The sequence below is a fragment of the Budorcas taxicolor genome, chromosome 13 (genome assembly GCF_023091745.1).
Source record: "Budorcas taxicolor isolate Tak-1 chromosome 13, Takin1.1, whole genome shotgun sequence".
In the NCBI taxonomy this organism is placed as follows: Eukaryota; Metazoa; Chordata; class Mammalia; order Artiodactyla; family Bovidae; genus Budorcas; species Budorcas taxicolor.
Window position 1 is genome coordinate 22581706 of NC_068922.1, and position 21476 is coordinate 22603181.

The 21476-nt window shown below is 34.8% G+C and overlaps 1 protein-coding gene across 1 annotated transcript in view; it reads left to right on the forward strand.

The window, feature by feature from the left end:
- Nucleotides 1–21476, forward strand: part of MLLT10 (MLLT10 histone lysine methyltransferase DOT1L cofactor) — a 209872-nt gene that overhangs the window by 66606 nt on the left and 121790 nt on the right. Inside the window, exons 5-8 of the mRNA XM_052650785.1 lie at nucleotides 3767–3876; nucleotides 15512–15615; nucleotides 17816–17909; nucleotides 19809–19904. Coding sequence (XP_052506745.1) covers nucleotides 3767–3876; nucleotides 15512–15615; nucleotides 17816–17909; nucleotides 19809–19904 — 404 coding nt within the window. The remainder of the gene's footprint in view (nucleotides 1–3766; nucleotides 3877–15511; nucleotides 15616–17815; nucleotides 17910–19808; nucleotides 19905–21476) is intronic.

Here is a 21476-nt window from a genome sequence, read left to right on the forward strand (position 1 = left end):
ATAATCAATCTAATTGCGGTGTTGACCATCTGGTGATGTCCATGTGTAGAGTCTGCTCTTGTGTTGTTGGAAGACGGTATTTGCTATGACCAGTGCGTTCTCTTGGCAGAACTCTTGTTAGCCTTTGCCCTGTTTCATTCCGTATTCCAAGGCCAAATTTGCCTGTTACTCCAGGTGTTTCTTGACTTCTTACTTTTGCATTCTAGTCCCCTATAATGAAAAGAATATCTTTTTTGGGTGTGAGTTCTAAAAGGTCTTGTAGGTCTTCATAGAACCATTCAACTTCAGCTTCTTCAGTGTTACTGGTTGGCACATAGGCTTGAATCACTATGATATTGAATGGTTTGCCTTGGAAACAAACAGAGATCATTCTGTCATTTTTGAGATTGCATCCAAGTACTGCATTTCGGACTCTTTTGTTGACCATGATGGCTACTCCATTTCTTCTAAGGGATTCCTGCCCACAATAGTAGATAAAATGGTCATCTGAGTTAAATTCACCCATTCTAGTCCATTTTAGTTTGCTGATGCCTAGAATGTTGACGTTCACTCTTGGCATCTCTTGTTTGACCAATTCCAATTTGCCTTGATTCATGGACCTGACATTCCAGGTTCCTATGCAATATTGCTCTTTACATCATTGGACCTTGCTTCTGTCACCAGTCACATCCTTAACTGGGTATTGTTTTTGCTTTGGCTCCATCCCTTCATTCTTTCTGGAGTTATTTTTCCACTGATCTCCTGTAGCATATTGGGCACTTACCGACCTGGGGAGTTCCTCTTCCAGTATCCTATCATTTTGCCTTTTCATACTGTTCATGGAGTTCTCAAGGTGGTTCTCTGAAGTGGTTTTCCATTCCCTTCTCCAGTGGACCACATTCTGTCAGACCTCTCCACCATGACCTGTCTGTCTTGGGTGGCCCCACATGGCATGGCTTAGTTTCACTGAGTTAGACAAGGCTGTGGTCCTTGTGATCAGATTGACCAGTTGACTGTGGCTCGGATCATGAACTCCTTATTGCCAAATTCAGACTTAAATTGAAGAAAGTAGGGAAAACCACTAGACCATTCAGGTATGATCTAAATCAAATCCCTTATGATTATATAGTGGAAGTGAGAAATAGATTTAAGGGATTAGATCTGATAGACAGAGTGCCTGATGAACTATGGATGGAGGTTCGTGACATTGTACAGGAGACAGGGATCAAGACCATCCCTGTGGGAGAGAGATGCAAAGAAGCAAAATGGCTATCTGAGGAGGCCTTAGAAATAGCTGTTAAAAGAGAAGTGAAAAGCAAAGGAGAAAAGGAAAGATACAAGCACCTGAATGCAGAGTTCCAGAGAATAGCAAGGAGAGATAAGAAAGCCTTCCTCAGCGATCAGTGGAAAGAAATAGAGGAAGACAACAGAATGGGAAAGACCAGAGATCTCTTCAAGAAAATTAGAGATACCAAGGGAACATGTCATGCAAAGATGGGCTCGATAAAGGACAGAAATGGTAGGGACCTAACAGAAGCAGAAGATATTAAGAGGTGGCAAGAATACACAGAAGAACTGTACAAAAAAGATCTTCACAACCCAGATAATCACGATGGTGTGATCACTCACCTAGAGCCGGACATCCTGGAATGTGAAGTCAAGTGGGCCTTAGAAAGCATGACTACGAACAAAGCTAGTGGAGGTGATGGAATTCCAGTTAAGCTGTTTCAAATCCTGAAAGATGATGCTGTGAAAGTGCTGCACTCAATATACCAGCAAATTTGGAAAACTCAGCAGTGGCCACAGGACTGGCAAAGGTCAGTTTTCATTCCAATTCCAAAGAAAGGCAATGCCAAAGAATGCTCAAACTACCGCACAATTGCACTCATCTCACATGCTAGTAAAGTAATGTTCAAAATTCTTCAAGCCAGGCTTCAGCAATCCGTGAACTGTGAACTTCCTGATGTTTAAGTTGGTTTTAGAAAAGGCAGAGGAACCAGAGATCAAATTGCCAACATCTGCTGGATCATGGAAAAAGCAAGAGAGTTCCAGAAAAATATGTATTTCTGCTTTATCGACTGTGCCAAAGTCTTTGACTGTGTGGATCACAATAAACTGTGGAAAATTCTGAAAGAGATGGGCATACCAGACCACCTGACCTGCCTCTTGAGAAACCTGTATGCAGGTCAGGAAGCAACAGTTAGAACTGGACATGGAACAACAGACTGGTTCCAAATAGGACAAGGAATATGTCAAGGCTGTATATTGTCACCCTGCTTATTGAACTTATATGCAGAGTACATCATGAGAAATGCTGGGCTGGATGAAGCACAAGCTGAAATCAAGATTGCCGGGAGAAATATCAATAACCTCAGATATGCAGATGACACCACCCTTATGGCAGAAAGTGAAGAGGAACTAAAAAGCCTCTTGATGGAAGTGAAAGAGGAGAGTGAAAAAGTTGGCTTAAAGCTGAATATTCAGAAAACTAAGATCATGGCATCTGGTCCCATTACTTCATGAGAAATAGATGGGGAAGCAGTGTCAGACTTTTTTTGGGGGGGCTCCAAAATCACTGCAGATGGTGACTGCACCCATGAAATTAAAAGACGCTTACTGCTTGGAAGGAAAGCTATGACCGACCTAGATAGCATATTGAAAAGCAGAGATATTACTTTGCCAACAAAGGTCTGTCTAGTCAAGGCTATGGTTTCTCCAGTGGTCATGTACGGATGTGAGAGTTGGACTGTGAAGAAAGCTGAGCATCGAAGAATTGATGCTTTTGAACTGTGGTGCTGCAGAAGACTGTTGAGAGTCCCTTGGACTGCAAGGAGATCCAGCCAGTCCATCCTGAAGGAGATCAGTACTGGCTACTCATTGGAAGGACTGTTGCTGAGGCTCGAAACTAGAATACTTGGTCACCTGCTGTGAAGAGTTGACTCATTGGAAAAGACTCTGATGCCGGGACGGATTGGGGGCAGGAGGAGAAGGGGACGACAGAGGATGAGATGGCTGGATGGCATCACCGACTCGTTGGACGTGAGTCTGAGTGAACTCCGGGAGTTGGTGATGGACAGGGAGGCCTGGCATTCTGCGATTCATGGGGTCGCAAAGAATCGAACACGACTGAGCAGCTGAACTGAACTGACTGAGTCACAATTTGAAAACTTGAGGGAAGCAACATTTAAGATCAATTATTTGAAGTGAAATATTAAAATAGTAAAACAATGAATGTTAGTATTTAAAGTATCAACATTAGTATAACAGTTACAAGTTTAATATTGACATTTAAAGTATTTAAATTTTTATTTTAGGGTTTCAGCTATAAAACTTAATACTTTTCTGTGGTTCTCAGAGAAAGTATTGATATGAAATATTTAGTTACTCTTACAGGACGTGTCAGTGCCAGCATCTGAATTTTAAAGTGTTTCCCTTGGGGAGTTCCCTGGTGTCCCCTTGGTTAGGTTTATGGGCTTTCACTGCTATGGCCCGGGTTCAGTCAGTCCCTGCCTGGTCCGGGAACTGAGATCCCAGATGGATGGGTGCAGCAGTCAAAAAAAAAAAGTTTCTCTTTATTTGTGTTACTGCACACAGTAGCTGCGGAAATGACTAAGAGTCTTTTATCATTAGTGGCTTGACTATTAGTAGTGCGAATTTGTTAATGTTTTTTGTTACGTGTTTGCTCAAATGGGCAATTAAGGGATCTGTTCAGAAAGTTAATAATTTATGTTTTAGAAACCTTTGTTGAAGCTGGAGAATGACATTATTTTTGTTTACTTATTTTTAGGTTGGGCTCATGTGGTTTGTGCCCTGTATATTCCAGAGGTACAGTTTGCCAATGTTTCTACAATGGAACCAATTGTTTTGCAGTCTGTTCCACATGATCGTTATAATAAGGTACAGTATATATTATTTTACTGATATTTTAATATAACTTTTTGTTTTAAAATTGGTAAGTGTAAAGGAATTGTTAAATTTTGTTTTATTATAGCCCTTCATTAAAAAATGTAAATGCCTCCATTGATTTGGAAAAAATATAATTACTGTGGTAAAGTACAGTTATTAAAATACTAAAGTCACAGGAGTATAAAACAAATGCACACAAGCAAAGCTATATTACCTTTTATATTAACCTAGGTATTTAAGGTCCTAACATTTTAATCCTTACAGATTGTTCTTTAAAAATTACTGACTTAAAGAAAAACTAAAAAATGATTATTGACTTTTATGTTCTTTCAGATATTAAGGCTGTATTAAATTTTAATTAATCATTATTTGATATAATATTCATTGTGGTGATACACATCCTGTTTTAAAAAATAATCCTATCACAGAATATTATTTATTCATCTCTCCAAATGATTTTTTTGCTCTCAAGACAGTATTCTTTTTTTTTTGCCCTTAAAAATAATCTTAATGTTTGCTTTTTTCTCTTGTATCTTTCTCTTAATTTAGTACATTTATATTGTTTCATTCTCTTGCGTATTGGGTTATCATTTTTTAAATTACCTACTGTGCCTTTAAACATACTATTACCATTTTTAACTGAAGGTACTTGTTGATTTATTTTGTCTGTGGAGAAAGGGTCATGGAGCCAATGCTAAGATTTCAAAATATGAAACATTTTGTAATGTAGATTATTAATATTTATTTGGAAAATTCAGAGAAATAGAAAAATGTAGGACAAAACTCATGTAAAATCTTTCCATTAAGATCCTTCTAGATTTATTTTTGTTCGCATTTTACAAATACTATATACTTCTAGTTGACTGATCACGTTAGTGGTATATGAGATTGTACATAATCTTGTGTCCTGTTAAATGCACTGTGTATTACCAGTAGGACAATCTTTGCTATTCTTTTTAGTGAAAAGTATTGCAGTATTGAATGTATTGAAAGTATTGAATGATTTTCTTTTCATATTGATAACATTAAATATTTTCAAGTTTTTTTTAGGAAAGGTTATTCATATTTGTTAATTGACCTTGAATAGCTCTTTGTTAATTTTAATATTTTAATTTTTTCTTACAAAATGTTTTTTATACTGAAATCATTATTCTTTTTTTCTTATATACTTGCTGTCTGTGCTTTTGCCCATAATTTAATATTTGCTTTTTAACTTTTATTTTGTCTTTATGATTGTCATTATTGTTGGTATTCTAGCATGTTAATTTTTTCTAGTTTTAATTAAAAAATTTTTTTTATAATTTATGCAACTACTCTTGATTGTTTCTGCCTTTGTTGCCACACAGAATCTTTCTCTAAAGTATAACTATTTTCTAGTATGTATTTCCAATAAAGAAGGACTTTCTTCTGCATGACCAGAATACACCCATCAGAATCAGGAAATTAACATTTATTTGTTATTTGTCTAATCCAGAAGTGTCATCATTATTTGTCTAATTGCCATTCATATTCTTTGTTTTCCCAGTAGAATCTTTTCATAGCAAAAAGATCACAGTCTGCTTTTTGTCCCTTAAGTCTCCTGACTTATCTAACCTTGGTACTTCTGAAGATTATTCGTAGAATGGTTTTTAATAATATTTCCTCATTATTAAATTAAGATTATGGGTTTTGGGCAGGAATGTCAGAGAGTTGGTGCTGTGTTCTTCTCATTGCATCCTGTCAGGTGGTACATGATTTCAGTTTTTCCCAATACTGGTGATGTTACCTTGGTCACTTGGTTAAGGTGGTGTCTGCAGGATTTCTCCACTGGGAGGTTAATCTTTATTTCCATTATAATTAGTAAGCATTTTATAGTGAAGTACTTAGTATGTAAATACCTTGTTTCTTGGGCCTTTTATTCACTAATTTTAGCATCCACTGTTATTTCTTTGCTTAATGAATCTATTACCACGATTGATGAGAAGTGGTGGTATTCTGATTCCATTGTTTACATTCATCAGTTGGCATTCCATTTTAAGGAGACGCTTTCATCACTTCCCAATGATTTATATCAGTATGGACTAATAACGACTTCCGTGTTGCTGTTTTGTTTTAATGGGTCATTCCCCATCGCTGTCACTTACTGTGATGCTTATATTGTGTCAGGTTTAGTCAGTGGGTCCCTTCAGGCTCTCCTGTGTCTTTTGACTTCTTTCTGTCTTTCTCTGAGGGCTTCTTTTCTTCTGACATGACGGTATGTTCTAGGCTCATCTTGTACCATTGCTTTCTTAGTCCTCGAATAACCGTTTCTCAGAGAAGTTTTGAATCCTTTTAGGTAAGAATGGTATCTAGAAACTGAAGAGGATGTTAGGTGTGCTCACTGTTAACTAGGAGGTTGCTGTTTTCAGGCCCTCTCAGTGCGTATAGATGCAGAGATACACACACATTCACATCTATATCTTCTTTATGTTTTGAAGTAGATGAGGTCACATAGTTGTGATTATTATGTGGATATATGTACATGCACACATATCTATATGTATTTCTGTGTCTATTTATGTATCCACCCATAAACTCCTAGGAATTGCTTAGTAATTTCCCTACACCTAATCCAACAACACAGGGTTCATTTTAATTTTCTTTTTTGTTGTTATGACTCTCATGTGAGACAGTGAGAAACCTCACTCCTTTTATCCTCAGTATATTTATTTGATTATTCTCTCTTTTATTAACAAGCCATCCCATAATACAGAGGCCATCCTAACTTTGTTTAGGCTCAAACCTCACTTTGGGTTGCTGCTGATCCCCTGCATGGCTGCTTTTTTTCTTTTTAAACCATTTTGGGAGCTTAATGCTCAGCTTCAGTACACAACTCCCCTCTTTACCTTTCATGGTTGGTTTCCTCACTTTGCACAGGTTCTGACAACTCATTCTGATACTATTTCCACCCCCTACCCTCAACACTTTCATGAGAATCACCCTACTGGGGCTCTGATACTAGAGTTGGGCTATCCCTTCCTTTGCAGGATAGATGCTGCCAAGCTTCACCCCACCTCATGGCTTTAAGACTTAAGTATTCAAGGAGTGTAGAAAGTATTCAAGGGAGTATAGAAAGAAGAATGACTTATTTAGATACAAATCTTCTATCCAGTTAGGTTAATTTTAGAATATGCTGAGATAGATGTCTAATTTTTCCCCCTCTCACATGATTTAGTCAGCTTTTTCAGCACTACGTTTTGCACAGTGATTTGGAATACTGTTCGAATGATCATTAAATTCTTGGCTTTTCTGACTTCTTTTGTACCCCTTTGATCTATCTTTGTAGTCTTATTCTAGTAGCACACTATTTTAATTGACTATGGCTTTAAATACATGTTGGTACGTGTTAGAACAAATAATACCATGCATATATTTTTTTTTAGATGAACATTACTAACACTACAATTTTGATTTTATTTGTATTACAGTGAAACATTTTAGAGGAGAATTGATCTTTTTACAATGTTGAATCTCCCCTTCCAGAAATATGGCATTTCTCCCTGTCAAATATTTTTCCTTTTTGTGGTTTTCCTTAAATGTAGTTGCTGCATATGTTTCTTGGATTTTTATGGTTGTTGGTCTGTATGGTGGTGGTTTAGTTGCTAAGTTATGTTTGACTTTTTGCGACTGCATGATCTGTAGTATAGTAAACCTTAAAAACAATAATATCCGGTTCATGAATATTTAGTATGGTTAATAGGGGACATGTTATTCTGAAATGATAGGAACAATTGGAAAATGGTTTGTTGCGTTTGGAAGACATCAGTGGGTTTTTTTGGGCATGCCACATGGCCCGTGGGATCTTAGTTCCCCAACCAGGGACTGAACTCGTGCTGTAGCAGTGAAAGTGCCAAGTCCTAACCTGTGGACTGCCAGGGAACTCCCTTGGAAGTTACCAGTCCTTAATGGGTGGTGGTAAAGGATAATGTAGAGATTATTTTTAAATGTATTGGCCACTTGAAATGGACCTGCTTTACATGTGCTAGATCCTGAAAATTGTGTAAGACATAGAGTTTATCTCCGTGTGACACACAGACAGTCAATTAAATATATAACTACAGTGTATGAAAATAATAATGATAGTTTACAAATAATGGAACAGCTGAATGAGGTATTATAGAACATAATGGAAGGAGGTATTTTTGTGTAAGGAATTGAGTAAGGCACACAAAGATATTATAAGGTCTTTGCACAATAATAGGGAATTTGACCTTGGAAGAAAGAATCAAATAATAATTTTAGAGAAAGTAACATAAACTAGAATAATAGGTGCAAAGAGAAGATGCTGATAATAAATTAGTTCAGAGAATTTATCATAATCAGTGCAAAGAATAATAAATAATCCTGGAACATTGTGAGATTTAGAAGGGAAATAAAAGGATGATTTCTAGACTTACCTGTGTAGTATATCCACTTGCAGACAATTCACTGTAGACTTTGTTGCTAAATTTTCCACATGTCAATAAAATAGAGTGGCCAGTTTCTTCTGAACCACTTGTCATCAGATTCTTATTTTTGACCTCTCATATTTTCTTGTATCAGTTCCTCATTTCACTGATACATTTTGTTAAAAAACATAAATGGCATGTTACCTTTAATTACCTTTCAGTAATTTTTAAGAAATGGGAAGATTGGGGCAACATAGGGATTTGGGACCTTTTTGGGTCAGAGAAGCTTTTAGTTTAGAAAGGTGCAATTTCCATAGAGAGTAGTTGGCAGATGCTATGTATATCCTGAATTTATTCTCTTGAATAGTTTTTATTTATTGAATGGCCATGAAGGAATGAGTGTTTATAAGTTTAGGAAGGATCATAATAGGCCAACCACACAAACCAAAACCACCATAAAATGTGGTGTCATTGAATTATAAGAAGATAACAGTAGAGGAAAACTTAGAAATTGCTGACCCTGCTTCCGTTCATCTTTTTCCCAAAGGATTAGTGGTAGATAGCTGTTTTTTATTTTGTATTGGGGTATAATCAGTTAACAGTGTTGTGATATTTTCAGGTGAATGAACGAAAGGACTCAGCCATACATATGTGGATAGCTATTAAGAGAAGTGTTTGTTTTGTTTTTCTTGAAGTATAGTTGATTTACAAAGTTGTGTTAGTTTCAGGTGTTCAGAAAAGTGATTCAGTTCTATTTATATAACACATAAATACATATATATATATATATACACACTTTTTGAGATTCTTTTATATTGTAGGTTATTAAAGATATGAATATAGTTCCCTATGCTATATAATAAGGCCTTGTTGTTTACCTGTTTTATATATAGTAGTATTTATATGTTACTGTCAGATTCCAAATTTATCCCACCATTCCCCTTTGGTAACCATAGATTTGTTTTCTATGTCTGTGAATCTGTTTCTCTTTTTAAATAAGTTCATTTGTATCATTTTTTTTAGATTCCACATGTAAGTGATATATTTGTTTTTTTATGACTTATTCCACTTAGCATTATAATATCTATCTAGGTCCATCCATGTTGCTCTAGATGGTGTCATTCTTTATAATGACTGATATTCCGTTGTGTACACACACACAGACACAGATGGTGTTATTTCATTCTTTTTAATGACTGATATTCCATTGTGTACACACACACAAACACACACACACCATGTGTTTTTTAATCTATTTATCTGTTGATGGACATTTAGGTTGCTTCCATGTCTTGGCTATTGTAAATAGTGCTGCTTAGAACATAGGGGATCATATATCTTTTCATATGATAGCTCTATTTTTAGTTTTTTTTTTAACCTCCATAATGTTTTCCATAGTGGCTACATCAGTTTTTATCTGCACCAGCATTAAATACCCTATCTCTTATATCCAGGCTGCTTTGTGACTTGCTTTGTGACTGCATTTAATAAAATGCAGTGACAGTGACATTGTGTGACCTCTCCCTCTGGCTTGATGATCTGTTGCCTGAACCCACTGGGGTGTCCCTGCCCGTTTATATTCCTCTACTATGTTATGTTTAGGTTGAGGGCTGGAGTATTGGTGAGTCTGTGCCACAGAGGTTGGTTTCTTTCTGTGCTCTTCCTTTTGCCACACTTTTGTTGTCCCGCCCCCCACACTGTTAGTGCTAGATTGCTGTTATGATTTGATGTTCTGGGCTTTTGGTTTCTTTGTTGTTTTGGTCCAGACTCATGGGGAGGCTTCTGTATACCTGGACCTCAGGGTTTTACCATTTTATTGCCTCCTCCCTTTGGCTGACTTTGCTTTACATCTCTAGAAGGACTTGTGAGGGAGAAGCTTCCTGCCTCTCCTAAAATGCGAGAAGATCAACAGAGCCTGGGGTCAGGAATTTTTCTTGTGCCTTGTTCAGGGGTAATTTTTCTTCTCTGTCTTCCTAACCATCATGAGTCTACTCACGCCCTGGGTGTGACAGGGTTTGCTGCCAGTCCCCCAGATGCGCAGGGCTTTTGAAAGAAGTGTCTGGTCAAGAGGTGCGATTTCATGTCTTTCCCTCAGTGGCACCTAATCCTGTCCTTTATGCCTGCACAACCAAGAGAGATTCTTTCTGGTTGTTTTGCCTCCTTGCTTCCAGTTTTCCCTAAGAGCTTCTTGTGAGTCTTCATGGAGTAGAACTCCTGTCTCTGGTTCCACTGGTCCTGTTCTATTGCAGTAACCCATAATCAGCCTTTAACAGTTTGTTAAAATTTTAGCTGATTCTTAGCTGCACCTCTTCCTCCATATCTTCTTCTCTTGCTGTATTATTATTGGATAGTCTCCAAATGTCTTGTGGTTTTCAGGTGGCTGAAGAGGAGAAGGCGTCCCCTTTCAGGCTAATTGGTTGCCTTTGCAACTGCAAATCTTTCATAGTTTCAAGAAAAGTTGTGATTTTTTAAAAAATTTAAAATGGCTTTTTGTTAATAAATTTGGAGTGATGTTCTCTCAGTTCTCTAGTTTTTAGGTAGAGTTGGAATCTAGCCTTAAATCCTTTTGATATATGAACATTGTTTCTCTTATTAAAAATGTTAGGTCAAACTATGACTTTTTTCCCTACTTAAAATGAAAACTTTTAGGCTATGAATTTGCCTCTGATTATAACTTTATTCACATACTTGATATTTTATTTAGGTGTATTTTTGTTGTTTGGGATTATTTTCTCAATAATTCTTTAGTTTATAATTTTTCTTCTCAATCCAACAGCTATTTAAGGAGAAAATAAAAACTTTCAAGTCACTTTTTTCCTACTTATGTGTTTTGGAAGCTCTTGTTTGTTGCATATATATATGATTATAATTGTTACATCCTTTTTATTATTGTAGAATCTCTCAGACTATTTTTTATCTGATATAATGAACCTCTTCAGCTGTGTGTTTGGTTGCCTTTTGCATGGTATATCTATTTTTCATCCTTTTTGCTTTTCACTTTCTTGTGTCTTCAACCTAATGTATCCTATCAGCAGCATATGGAACTTTTTTTTTTACCCTAGTTTATCAGTATCTGCCTTTATCAGTCTCTTCATAGTCAGTGCTGTTAATATGGTTGGGTTTACATCTTCCATTGTACTTTTAAGTTATATTTTCTTGGATTATTTTCTTAGTGGTTGCTCTTGGGTTTATAATATTCATCTTAATTTATAGAATCTGCTTAACCTCCAGTAAGATATAAAAAATTCATGGCATTTATTTTATTTCTTTGCTCCCCACTTTTGTGTTATTACTATTATAGGTATTTTCTCTCTGTATAATAGTGTAAGCCCCCAAAAAGTTAAAATTATTACTCTATATAGTCTTACACTATTTAAAGAAACTAAGAGAAGACACCCACAAATATATTTATAGAGTGTGTGCTTTTGTGTTTACCATTTTTGTTTCTCTTGATTTCTTCCTGTGGGTTCTAGTTACCATCTGATGTTATTTCCTGACTCTAGAATAGCTTTATTCCCATTCTCTTTCATTGTGTTGTCATTGTCACATATATTACATTTCTATATGTTATGGTCCCAACAGTACAATTTATGGACATGTTTTAGGTAATTGCTTTTTAAGTTAACAAAGTGAGAGAGAAATATCTGTGTTCTTGAAAGGTGAGACTCACTTTATGGATGGCCCTGAAAGCTCCACGGCATCACTGCAGTCCCCACTCCTTCACAGGCCATGTTCATTCCTGCCAGTGCTCGCCTCCTAGGGTGTAATGGTCCACAGCTGCCTGTGTGAATGACCTTGTGCCGGTTTGAAACCTCAGTGATGTAAAAATGTATTGAGTCCTTATTGAGCTTCAGCCCCTAGAGTTTTCATTTGCTGTTTTCAGTTAAGTTCCTATGTATAGAGTGATAAACTGTGCCCTGGAACACAGAAACTCCACTGAGAAAAGGAGATTTTGACCCAGTGGAAAATTCTGGATATGTTCATTATCCACAAACAATGGATTTTATTGGTTAAAAAAAATACTGTCTTTATCATTTCTTACAGAGCCCTTTCTATGTGTTTTTAAATTGGTCTGTATGCATGTTTTTAAAAACTTCACCTTTATTGAGGTGTAAGTGATGGGAGTTCTTTGTTTTTATATGTGCATTGCAGTGGTCGTCTAGTGTCACTGGATTTTAGCTGAAGGAATTTCTTTTTGTAGTTCTTGTTACTCGGATTTGGGGAAACAAAGTATCTCAGTTTTTTTGGGTCTGAGAATATTGTTGTTATTTTATCTTTATTTCTGCAATATAGCTTTTTCTGGATATAGGATTCTTGTTCTTTGAGCATTTTAAATGTTATTCCACTGCTTTCTGTCTCCCATTTTATTTCTAATAAGACCTCAAGTTTCCTTGTATGTGATGAGCCATTTTCCCCATTTTGATTTCAAGAGTTTCTTATTTTTGCCTTTCATTAATTTGAATATGGATCTGTTTGTGTTTATCCTATATGGAGTTTGCAGAGCTTTTTGGATGTGTTGGTTATTGTTTTTCATCATATTTGGAAAGTTTTCAGCTATTATTTCTTCAGATACAGTTTATGTCCCTTTCTTTTCTCTTATAATTTTCTCCTTAACTGTTTGTTAACGCAGTTAATGGTGTAGCGTATTTTTCTGAAACTGTTCTTTAGGTGGTATTATCAAAAACATCTGTTTTTTTTTTTATAATCTCTGTTGATCTGTTTTTAAAGTTATTTGTTCTTTCCCTACTGCCAACTCAAATCTACTGTTTAGTGCTTTTAGTGAGTTTTAAACTCGAGAATTCTGTTGGTTATTGGTCTTTGTCACCTAAGTCCAACATCTTGACTCCCCTTAAAGGCAGTTACCAATGCCTACTTTTTTTTTTCCTGTGACTGAGTCATACTTTTTCTTTTCATGTCTTATAATTTTTTTGTTGAAAATTAAGCAAGTTAGGTAATGTAGCCACTCTAGAGAATGATTCTTCCTTCTCCCTGTGGAGACAGAACCTCTGCACTAGTGCTTTCTCTGGAGCTGCGGGTGGAGACAGCACCCTGCTTCTTCTGGACAGACACCTGTACTCTGACAGGTCCTGGCAGGAGGGAAGGGTATAAGTAGCCCAGCTTGTCCTTCTAGCATGTAGCTTCCATTCTGCAAGCAAGCTGATAGAAACACTGGGAATCTTGGCCTATTATTAGGGTTGGGAGTCTGTGAGTAGGAGCTATCAGGATGAATAGTGGTATGAGTCACTGGAGACCTGACCCTCCTTGGATAAAACTCTAGTCTTGGATAGGGGAGAAAGGGAGCCCTCACCTTCTTGACAGCACTACCCAGAAAGGAACTACCATCACAGGGAGCTATGGGGGTGAGGGTGGTGATGGGGACAGATCATGGCTCAAGTGCCACAGATGCTCACTGTTCTTAATGAGATTTAGTAGATTGTCTTTGATAAAATATCCTGCCGCATGCCATTAGGACAGTTTTCAGAGACTTTAAGTTGACATACAGTATTGTATAGGTACAGATATACAGTATAGTAGCATAATTTTTAGAGGTTATATTCCATTACAGTAATTATAAAATATTAGTTATCATCCCTGTTTGTACTGTATATCCTTGTAGCTTATTCTAGATGGCACAATGGTAAAGCATCTGTCTGCTAGTGCAGGAGACATGAGTGATGTAGATTAAATACCTGGGTTGGGAAGATCCCTTGGAATAGGAAATGGCAACCCACTCTATTATTCTTGTCTGGAAAATTCCATGGATAGAGGAGCCTGGTGGGCTACAATTCATGTGCTTGTAAAGAGTCAGACATGACTGAGCACACACACTCAGGCGCAGCTTATTCTATACAGAGACTTTAAGTGGTTCTTCACCTGTGAAGTATTTAATTCACTGAGGAGAGGATCCCTGGACTTCTTCACTCTGCTATTCCATATGTCTGGAAGGCCTAACTCCTTAAAAGTAAAATCCGTCATAATTTTTAGTTTTATTGAATGGTGAAATGATGGTGTCTTTTCACTGTCAAGTGTTTTGGAAATTGAGATATTCTTTGAGGTCTGTTTGCATATTGCCCCTGACTTTCAACCTGCTTTGTACTTTTCTTTTAAAAATTTACTTGATTATTTATAGGCTAAAATATGTATGTTAAATTATTCCATTATAATTGTTTGATACTGCCTTCTGGTAATATGAACAGTTAGAGATGCTCTTACGATTGTTAGTGTGTCTAGGTTAGTTTTGTTGTAATTTGGGTTTTTCCTTTTTAGACATACAAAGTAATTTTTGCAATTCAGTTCAGTCTCTGTCTTTCAGCAGAGGAGTTAAAATTCATTTACCTACTTGTCTAAATATTAGGCTTTTGGAAACTGTGTTGTAAATATTTGACACCACAGTGCATTGTGGGAGAAACTTTTCCAAGTTAAAAAATAGATGTGGTCCTATTGAAGTTGGCTAGGTTATACCTTATTCAGATTGGTTTATTTTCAGAATTATATCATCTGATTATATGTAGTTAGGCATTAATTTTTTGTATACTTGTAGATTGCCATTTTTAGCCTTTCATTATCAGCTATTTTCACCTGAGAAAAAGGACCAGGTAGATGTCAAAGTTGCGGGGAGTATTCATTGGCCAGTAGCTCTTGGGGGCACCTCTGATCTCCTAAAAGCGTTTCCTCCCAGAACTAGTATGTCAGGTTAGCAGGGCTGATTGATAGCTCATGTGGAAGGGATTTTTGTGAAGGAATGACCTAAACTTTGCTCATTCATTAAGGACTGTCCTTCACCCACTGAGTCCCAGCTCCTTATATCCAACTCCTTTCTGTATGCTCACTTCCAGCAGAAAAGAAAGACAAACCTTATTTTACATTTTTGTTACAGGAATCAGTTAAATAGTGGAGAGGAGATTTTAATACCGAGGTGGCGTAAGCTATATTCTTCACCCTGGCCTCAGTGCCTGTAAGGATTCCTCCTATCTTGTGGGATTTTTTAAGTCTAGGAATCTGTGCCTTGTGAAATCCTACAAGGACTATTTATGTCTGTATTGATGTTTTCATGTTTGCGTTGCTTGTAAAACAGATATAAATAGAAAAAAAATAGATTTATATTTTGGATTAGATTAGTTAGTAAACCTGACTTTGAGCTGTGAAGATAACTATAAAATCCATATCTGTATAAACCACTTGTAAGGTGTTTATTTCTTTTTTTTTTTCTTTACCCTAAGACTTGCTATATTTGTGATGAACAAGGAAGAGAAAGCAAAGCAGCCACTGGTGCTTGCATGACATGTAATAAACATGGATGTCGACAAGCTTTCCACGTGACATGGTAAATATGATTTTGTCATTTTACAGAACTGAAATTGGGAATACCTTGTAAGTTAAAGACTTAGGTACCCAAATATTACTTAAACTAAATTTTGTTGGTATAGTTTCTATGTTTATATTTACTTACTGTAATAAAAGTAATTATAATAATTGAGTGTATTTACCAGAGTGAATTTCCAGTAAGTAACCCTGGTTCTAGTGTCTTATTCAGCTTTATTTTGCTTAAGATATTTCTGTTGTTTACCTACCCTTTGATTTGTTATTAGGATTACAAGAGCTGATGTAGATAAACTTGGTGCAGAGCCTGAAATACTAGTAAGAATTTAGTGAATGATCGTGTGTTTTTCACTGCCTAAATTTCAAGAGGGGAAAAAAAGCAATCACTATCATTCTCTGTATTATAGTGGCTATTCCTTAGAAAGTTTCTTAAATTTTTAAATGACCTTCTATTTTTATTTTGTTCATGCTTCCTTTTATTTTTATACATGAACATATTCAATGCATAATTTTAATAGCAGTTTAAATGAAACATTGTTTTCTGATAATTTCTTTCACAAAAAAATTTTGATGAGATGATAGAAATACAGTCCATAGCAGCATGGAAATGACTACATTATATCCTATCAGATATTGGTATTTAATTAACATTTCACAGATTTTCAGACACTTTGTTTCCAGATTGTTTTGTAATATGTGCTACTGTAAGGAACATTTGGTGCATTTAACAAACATAAATTTAACTTCCTTAGAATACTAATTAATGATAGTAACTGTTATGTATTGAGTATTTGGGTTTCCCTGGTGGCTCGGGTGGCAAAGAATTCTGCCTGCAGTGCAGGAGACCCTGGTTTGGTCCCTGGGTTGGGAAGATACTCTGGAGAAGGAAATGGCAACCCACTCCAGTATTCTGCCCGGAGAATTCCATGGACAGTGGAGCCTGGCAGCTACAGTCCATGGGGGCACAAAGAGTTGGGCATGACTGAGTGACTAATACACATTGAGTATTTACTATGAAATGGGCAGGTTTTTTTTTTTTTTCAATTTAAAAAAATATTTATTTACTTGACTGCGCCTGGTGTTAGTTGCAACATATAGAATCTTTAGTTGTGACATGGAAACACTTAGCTGTGGCATGTGGGTTCTAGATCTAGTTCCCTAATCAGGGACATGGAAAACAGACTGGTGGTTGCTAAGGGGGAGTGGGATGGAGAGGGCAGGGTTGAGAGTTTGGGACTAGTAGTTGTAGATGCAGACTAATAAATATGGGATGGATAAACAACAAGGTCCTACTGTTAGAGCACAGGGAACTGCATTCAGTATCCTGTGATAAACTATAGTGGAAAAGAATATGAAAAAGAGTGTATGTGTATTTATGTATGTATAACTTAGTCACTTTGCTGTACAGCAGTAATTAACACAACATTGTAATTCAACTATACCTCAGTAAAAAATAAAATTTAAAAATTTCCTTAATATTGTACTTAATTTTCCAATGATGAAAGACCTTTTTTGGCTGTGAGATACATACTAGTACTATTATTTTGGAATGTTGAAAGTGGAAGGTCAAATTGACAATATGATGGTTATAAACATTAACACTTCATTAAAAAAATATTATCATAGCTTTAGGTTTTAATTTCATTTCTTCCCTTGTTTTTGACTAGAAAAACACAGCTTCTGTTTTTCTTACCTACTCTACTATGTTATAACTTGAAGCATTTTACTTCTAACAATATAATCTGTCTTCATGGGTAAATACCATCACATGTCATGTAAGCCCTTTAGATACCTGGCCTTTTCTAATTGTACCTGTGATACAGATTGGAAAATCAAATGAAGTGTTAAGTTTGGGGTCGTGACGATATCTTTCAAGAAATTTAATGTCTATTTGGTGACTTAAAGCATGCAAAAATCTCTCTCCTTATTAGAGATGAATAATAAGTTTATTTTAAACCATGTATATAGCTTTAAAGATATAGCAGTCAAAAGATGGGGTGGAATGTTCTTAGTCTCAGTGAGAATAAAGCCTTTTATTTTCTCTTTTCTCTTACGAGATACCTACGTGCTTGGAATTGAATTTTATGTATATATACACAAACATACACAAATACATAAATACATAAAATGTTTTATACACACACACGCACACATATATATACTATGGTTTAAATTTTGTTGATATACTTGGCTTTTATTTTCAGTGCTCAGTTTGCCGGACTGCTTTGTGAAGAAGAAGGTAATGGTGCAGATAACGTCCAATATTGTGGCTACTGTAAATACCATTTTAGTAAGCTGGTAAGAATCTGTCTTGAATTTAATTTACGATTATAATAATTAGGTTTGAACTGAGTCTTTATAAAGCATCCCTTTTTTGGGGGTTGCTTTTGCTCTAGATTGAGTTTTCTTAGTGTGTTGTTTGTTGGGAATTAAAAGCTGTAGTAGTTTTAGAAGATTTTGCTTTGCATGAGTTCATTTACAAAGGTGACTGTTCTAAAATATACTACTTTAGAATATATATTAATTGTTAATAGTAAATGTTGGTATACATTTAGTAGAAAATAAAAATGTGTAATGAACTCTATAATTTACCACTGTTTTCAGTTAACTTAATTTTTGACATTTGATTATATAATTTGTGATTCCCTGTCACTTTGTTTCACATCTTTTTGCTTTATTACTATTACTGGTTTTATTGTTTTCATTTTTATTTGCTTGGATAGTAACACTGAAACAAGGCTTTTTTGTAGCTTCTTCATTAAAGGTCTTAGAAAGAAATATTTAAATACAAGTTTGGGAATATTTTAGATTTGATTAGTCTGTATTGTCACATAGCATGGATAAGTTAGTACTGTTTGATTAATCATTGTATATTTTGTGTCTGTGTTCCTTTGAAGGATCAATATTTCTTTAATTCCCCATTGTCTGTTTCTCAGTCTTTAGTTGGTACCAGGTTTGTACACTAAAAATTGAAGGCTTCTTTGTTTTTCTTTAGTGTCTTCTTGTTATTTTTTATTGTTCCTTTTCTTCTGTGAATAGGGCTGTTTCTTTTTAGAAAAGGAACTCTTTTTTATGAAATCAGCAGCTTATGACCCCAGTATTCTGGCTGTTGCATATAAAGTATTGAGAGTGTATATATATTATTTGATATTGAAGATACCAAATAACATAAACTTACTGATTTATTTTTTTAATGACTATCAAAGAACATCAAAGTCTTCTAGGAGAAATTTTGAGATAGTAAAATTGAAAATTTACTTAGGATATTAAAAGCATGTTGGAATCTTCATTTTCTAAATCAGAGATGATATAGATAAAATATAGAAATAACGAAAATGGGTTTTGGAATTTGTGCAAATAGAATTTTTTCATTGTTATTAATGTGCTGTTATCCTATTTGGTGATGGGGGAAAAGTCTGTTTAATAATTTAATAAGATTGTATGAGCTCTGTGTTTGTAAGGAATTTGATCATCCTTTATAGTCATTTTTATCTAGTTTAAACTAATTAGTTATGGTACCACCAAGTTTTAACACCTGAAATAACTCACTGTCATACTTGATTATGAATCTGTTTAAGTCTTTTAAATAGAAGTGTGTGTTACTTTTAGTATTGCTTTGAAAAATGCGTGAGTCTAATACTGACATTTCCTTTCTTTTTTTTCTGTATATGAACTGTAGAGACAAATTTTTAGAAAATAGTATGCCTTCATACTGAAAGTGTGAGATTAAAAAGGTTCTTACTTTTCCTACTGGCATAAAGTAACTCTTAAAAGTTTTTCTTTTCTTCTGGTTTTGCCATCCTTCTTCAATATGGTATTTTCTATTTTTTGTTGAAATTTCTTTTATATTTTAAAGCAGACATTGAAAACTATAGTTGATCTCTGTAATGAGGTGGTTTTGTAATAAAATGGCAAATAAGCCACTGCTTAGTTGAAAATACGGTCTGTTTTCACACATTTTAATAAATGTACAAAAACATGGCATTAATGTTAGGTTAAGGGTTATATTTTCCTTTATAGTGAAATAGATAATATATGGATGGTGTTGAATTGGATTATGTAGTTTGAAATAGCCTTTTCTTTTTTCCTCCAGTAGACATTTAAAAATATTTCACAGTTGAATTGGTTTTAACCTAACAAAAAAGATTTAAAACTTTATATACATCTACCTATATGTATATATATTTTCTCTTTTAGAAAAAGAGCAAACGGGGATCTAATAGGTCATATGATCAAAGTTTAAGTGATTCTTCCTCTCACTCTCAGGATAAACATCATGAGAAAGAGAAAAAAGTAAGTGGATTTGTTGTTGCTAAATATGTAGCACATCTACTTAATAGATTTTTTTTCTTTTTTAAATAAAATTAAGTTCTTGATAGCTGAATGAAAACATTGAAGTACTGAAAATTTCTGACTGTGTATTAAGTCAAAAAGTAGGTTTAAAATAGTATGCCATATTTGTGAATATGGTCGTGCCCATTTCAACTGAAAATTTGAAATATTAAAAACTTGATTGAAGGCATGAGAGCAATTATTGCATGTGTTACTCTGGTTATCTATTGAAATCTTTGATTAACTTTAGCAATAATGGTTTATTGCTAGATATTATTAACTCATTTGACATGTGAGAAAGAACCTCATCAGCCTTTTCCCTTGTAATATAGAATGGTTTTGAAGTTCTATATATTCTTAACTGTCCTCCCCCTGATCCCACTGCCCCATGGTGCTAATGGTTTATTATTTTTTAAATCATCAAACGTCATACCATTTATTTGATAATATTTTGTCATTTATTTAAAAGACTAAAAGCTTGCATAATACTAAACTGTCTTCTTCTGACTTACCTGGTTTTTGGTTACATTTTTACTTACTGTAAAGGATATGAGTAATTTTTTAATAAACTAATGTAAAGTACTAGAGAATCATTCTTAGGACATATTGCCCACATAGGAGAAGGATACAACTGTGAATTATTTTCAACGAAGTGAAGAACTTCTTCAACTAGAAAAGAGCATTACTCTTAAACAGTTGTTGTAAACTAGTTGGGAACATATTTCTGTAGATTGTGCTAAAAACTAAATCACTTAACAATCTCATGTTTGTAAATACTTAGGATTGGGAATGCAATTAAAATGCTAATGTTATTAAAAACAAGTTTGAATTTAGTTTGAATTTGTTTCTTTTCTGAAGGTAAATATTTTGAAAGCTTAATTTCTTTTTGTTTTGAATTTAATTTTCCAGTTATTAGTGAAAAATAATTATAACCTCATATTCTCCTTCAGAACATTTGTTAGGTTTATATATTTTTGGTAGATCTCAGGTAGCAAGTACACATTCATTTTGAGTTTTTTAACGAGGTAGTTCTGTGATAGTGACAGTAGGGTTTGATTTTATTGTCTATTATTATCTGCATTGCTGATGGAAAAATGGCAGATTTAGTTTAATTACAGGTTTTGTCAAAAGCACCATGAAATTTTAAGCTTTTAAATCATGAATGAGGAAGTCTTAGATAGGGCTTTTATAAATTGTGAAGAGCGAGGTCTTACTAATGATGGTCTTATGGTCTGCCATTTCATGAGCATTACCTTCTTTAAAGAATTATTTGCTGTATGACCACATTTACCTTGATATATCCCTGTCATGTTATTTATAGAGCATAGTTATTAAATATAGTACAGTGTTTCATCAATGTAGTATGGATACTACATTTATTTATTAATCTTCTTTCTCTCTAGGAATGAATTAAAGTTTTCATGTTATGAGTTTTTGCAATTGTTGGATAGTAGATTAAAAAACAATATATTTAGTCAAACTTGTTTAGCACTAAATTCTAGCAGTTGTTACTTTCATTAGTATGTAAATACT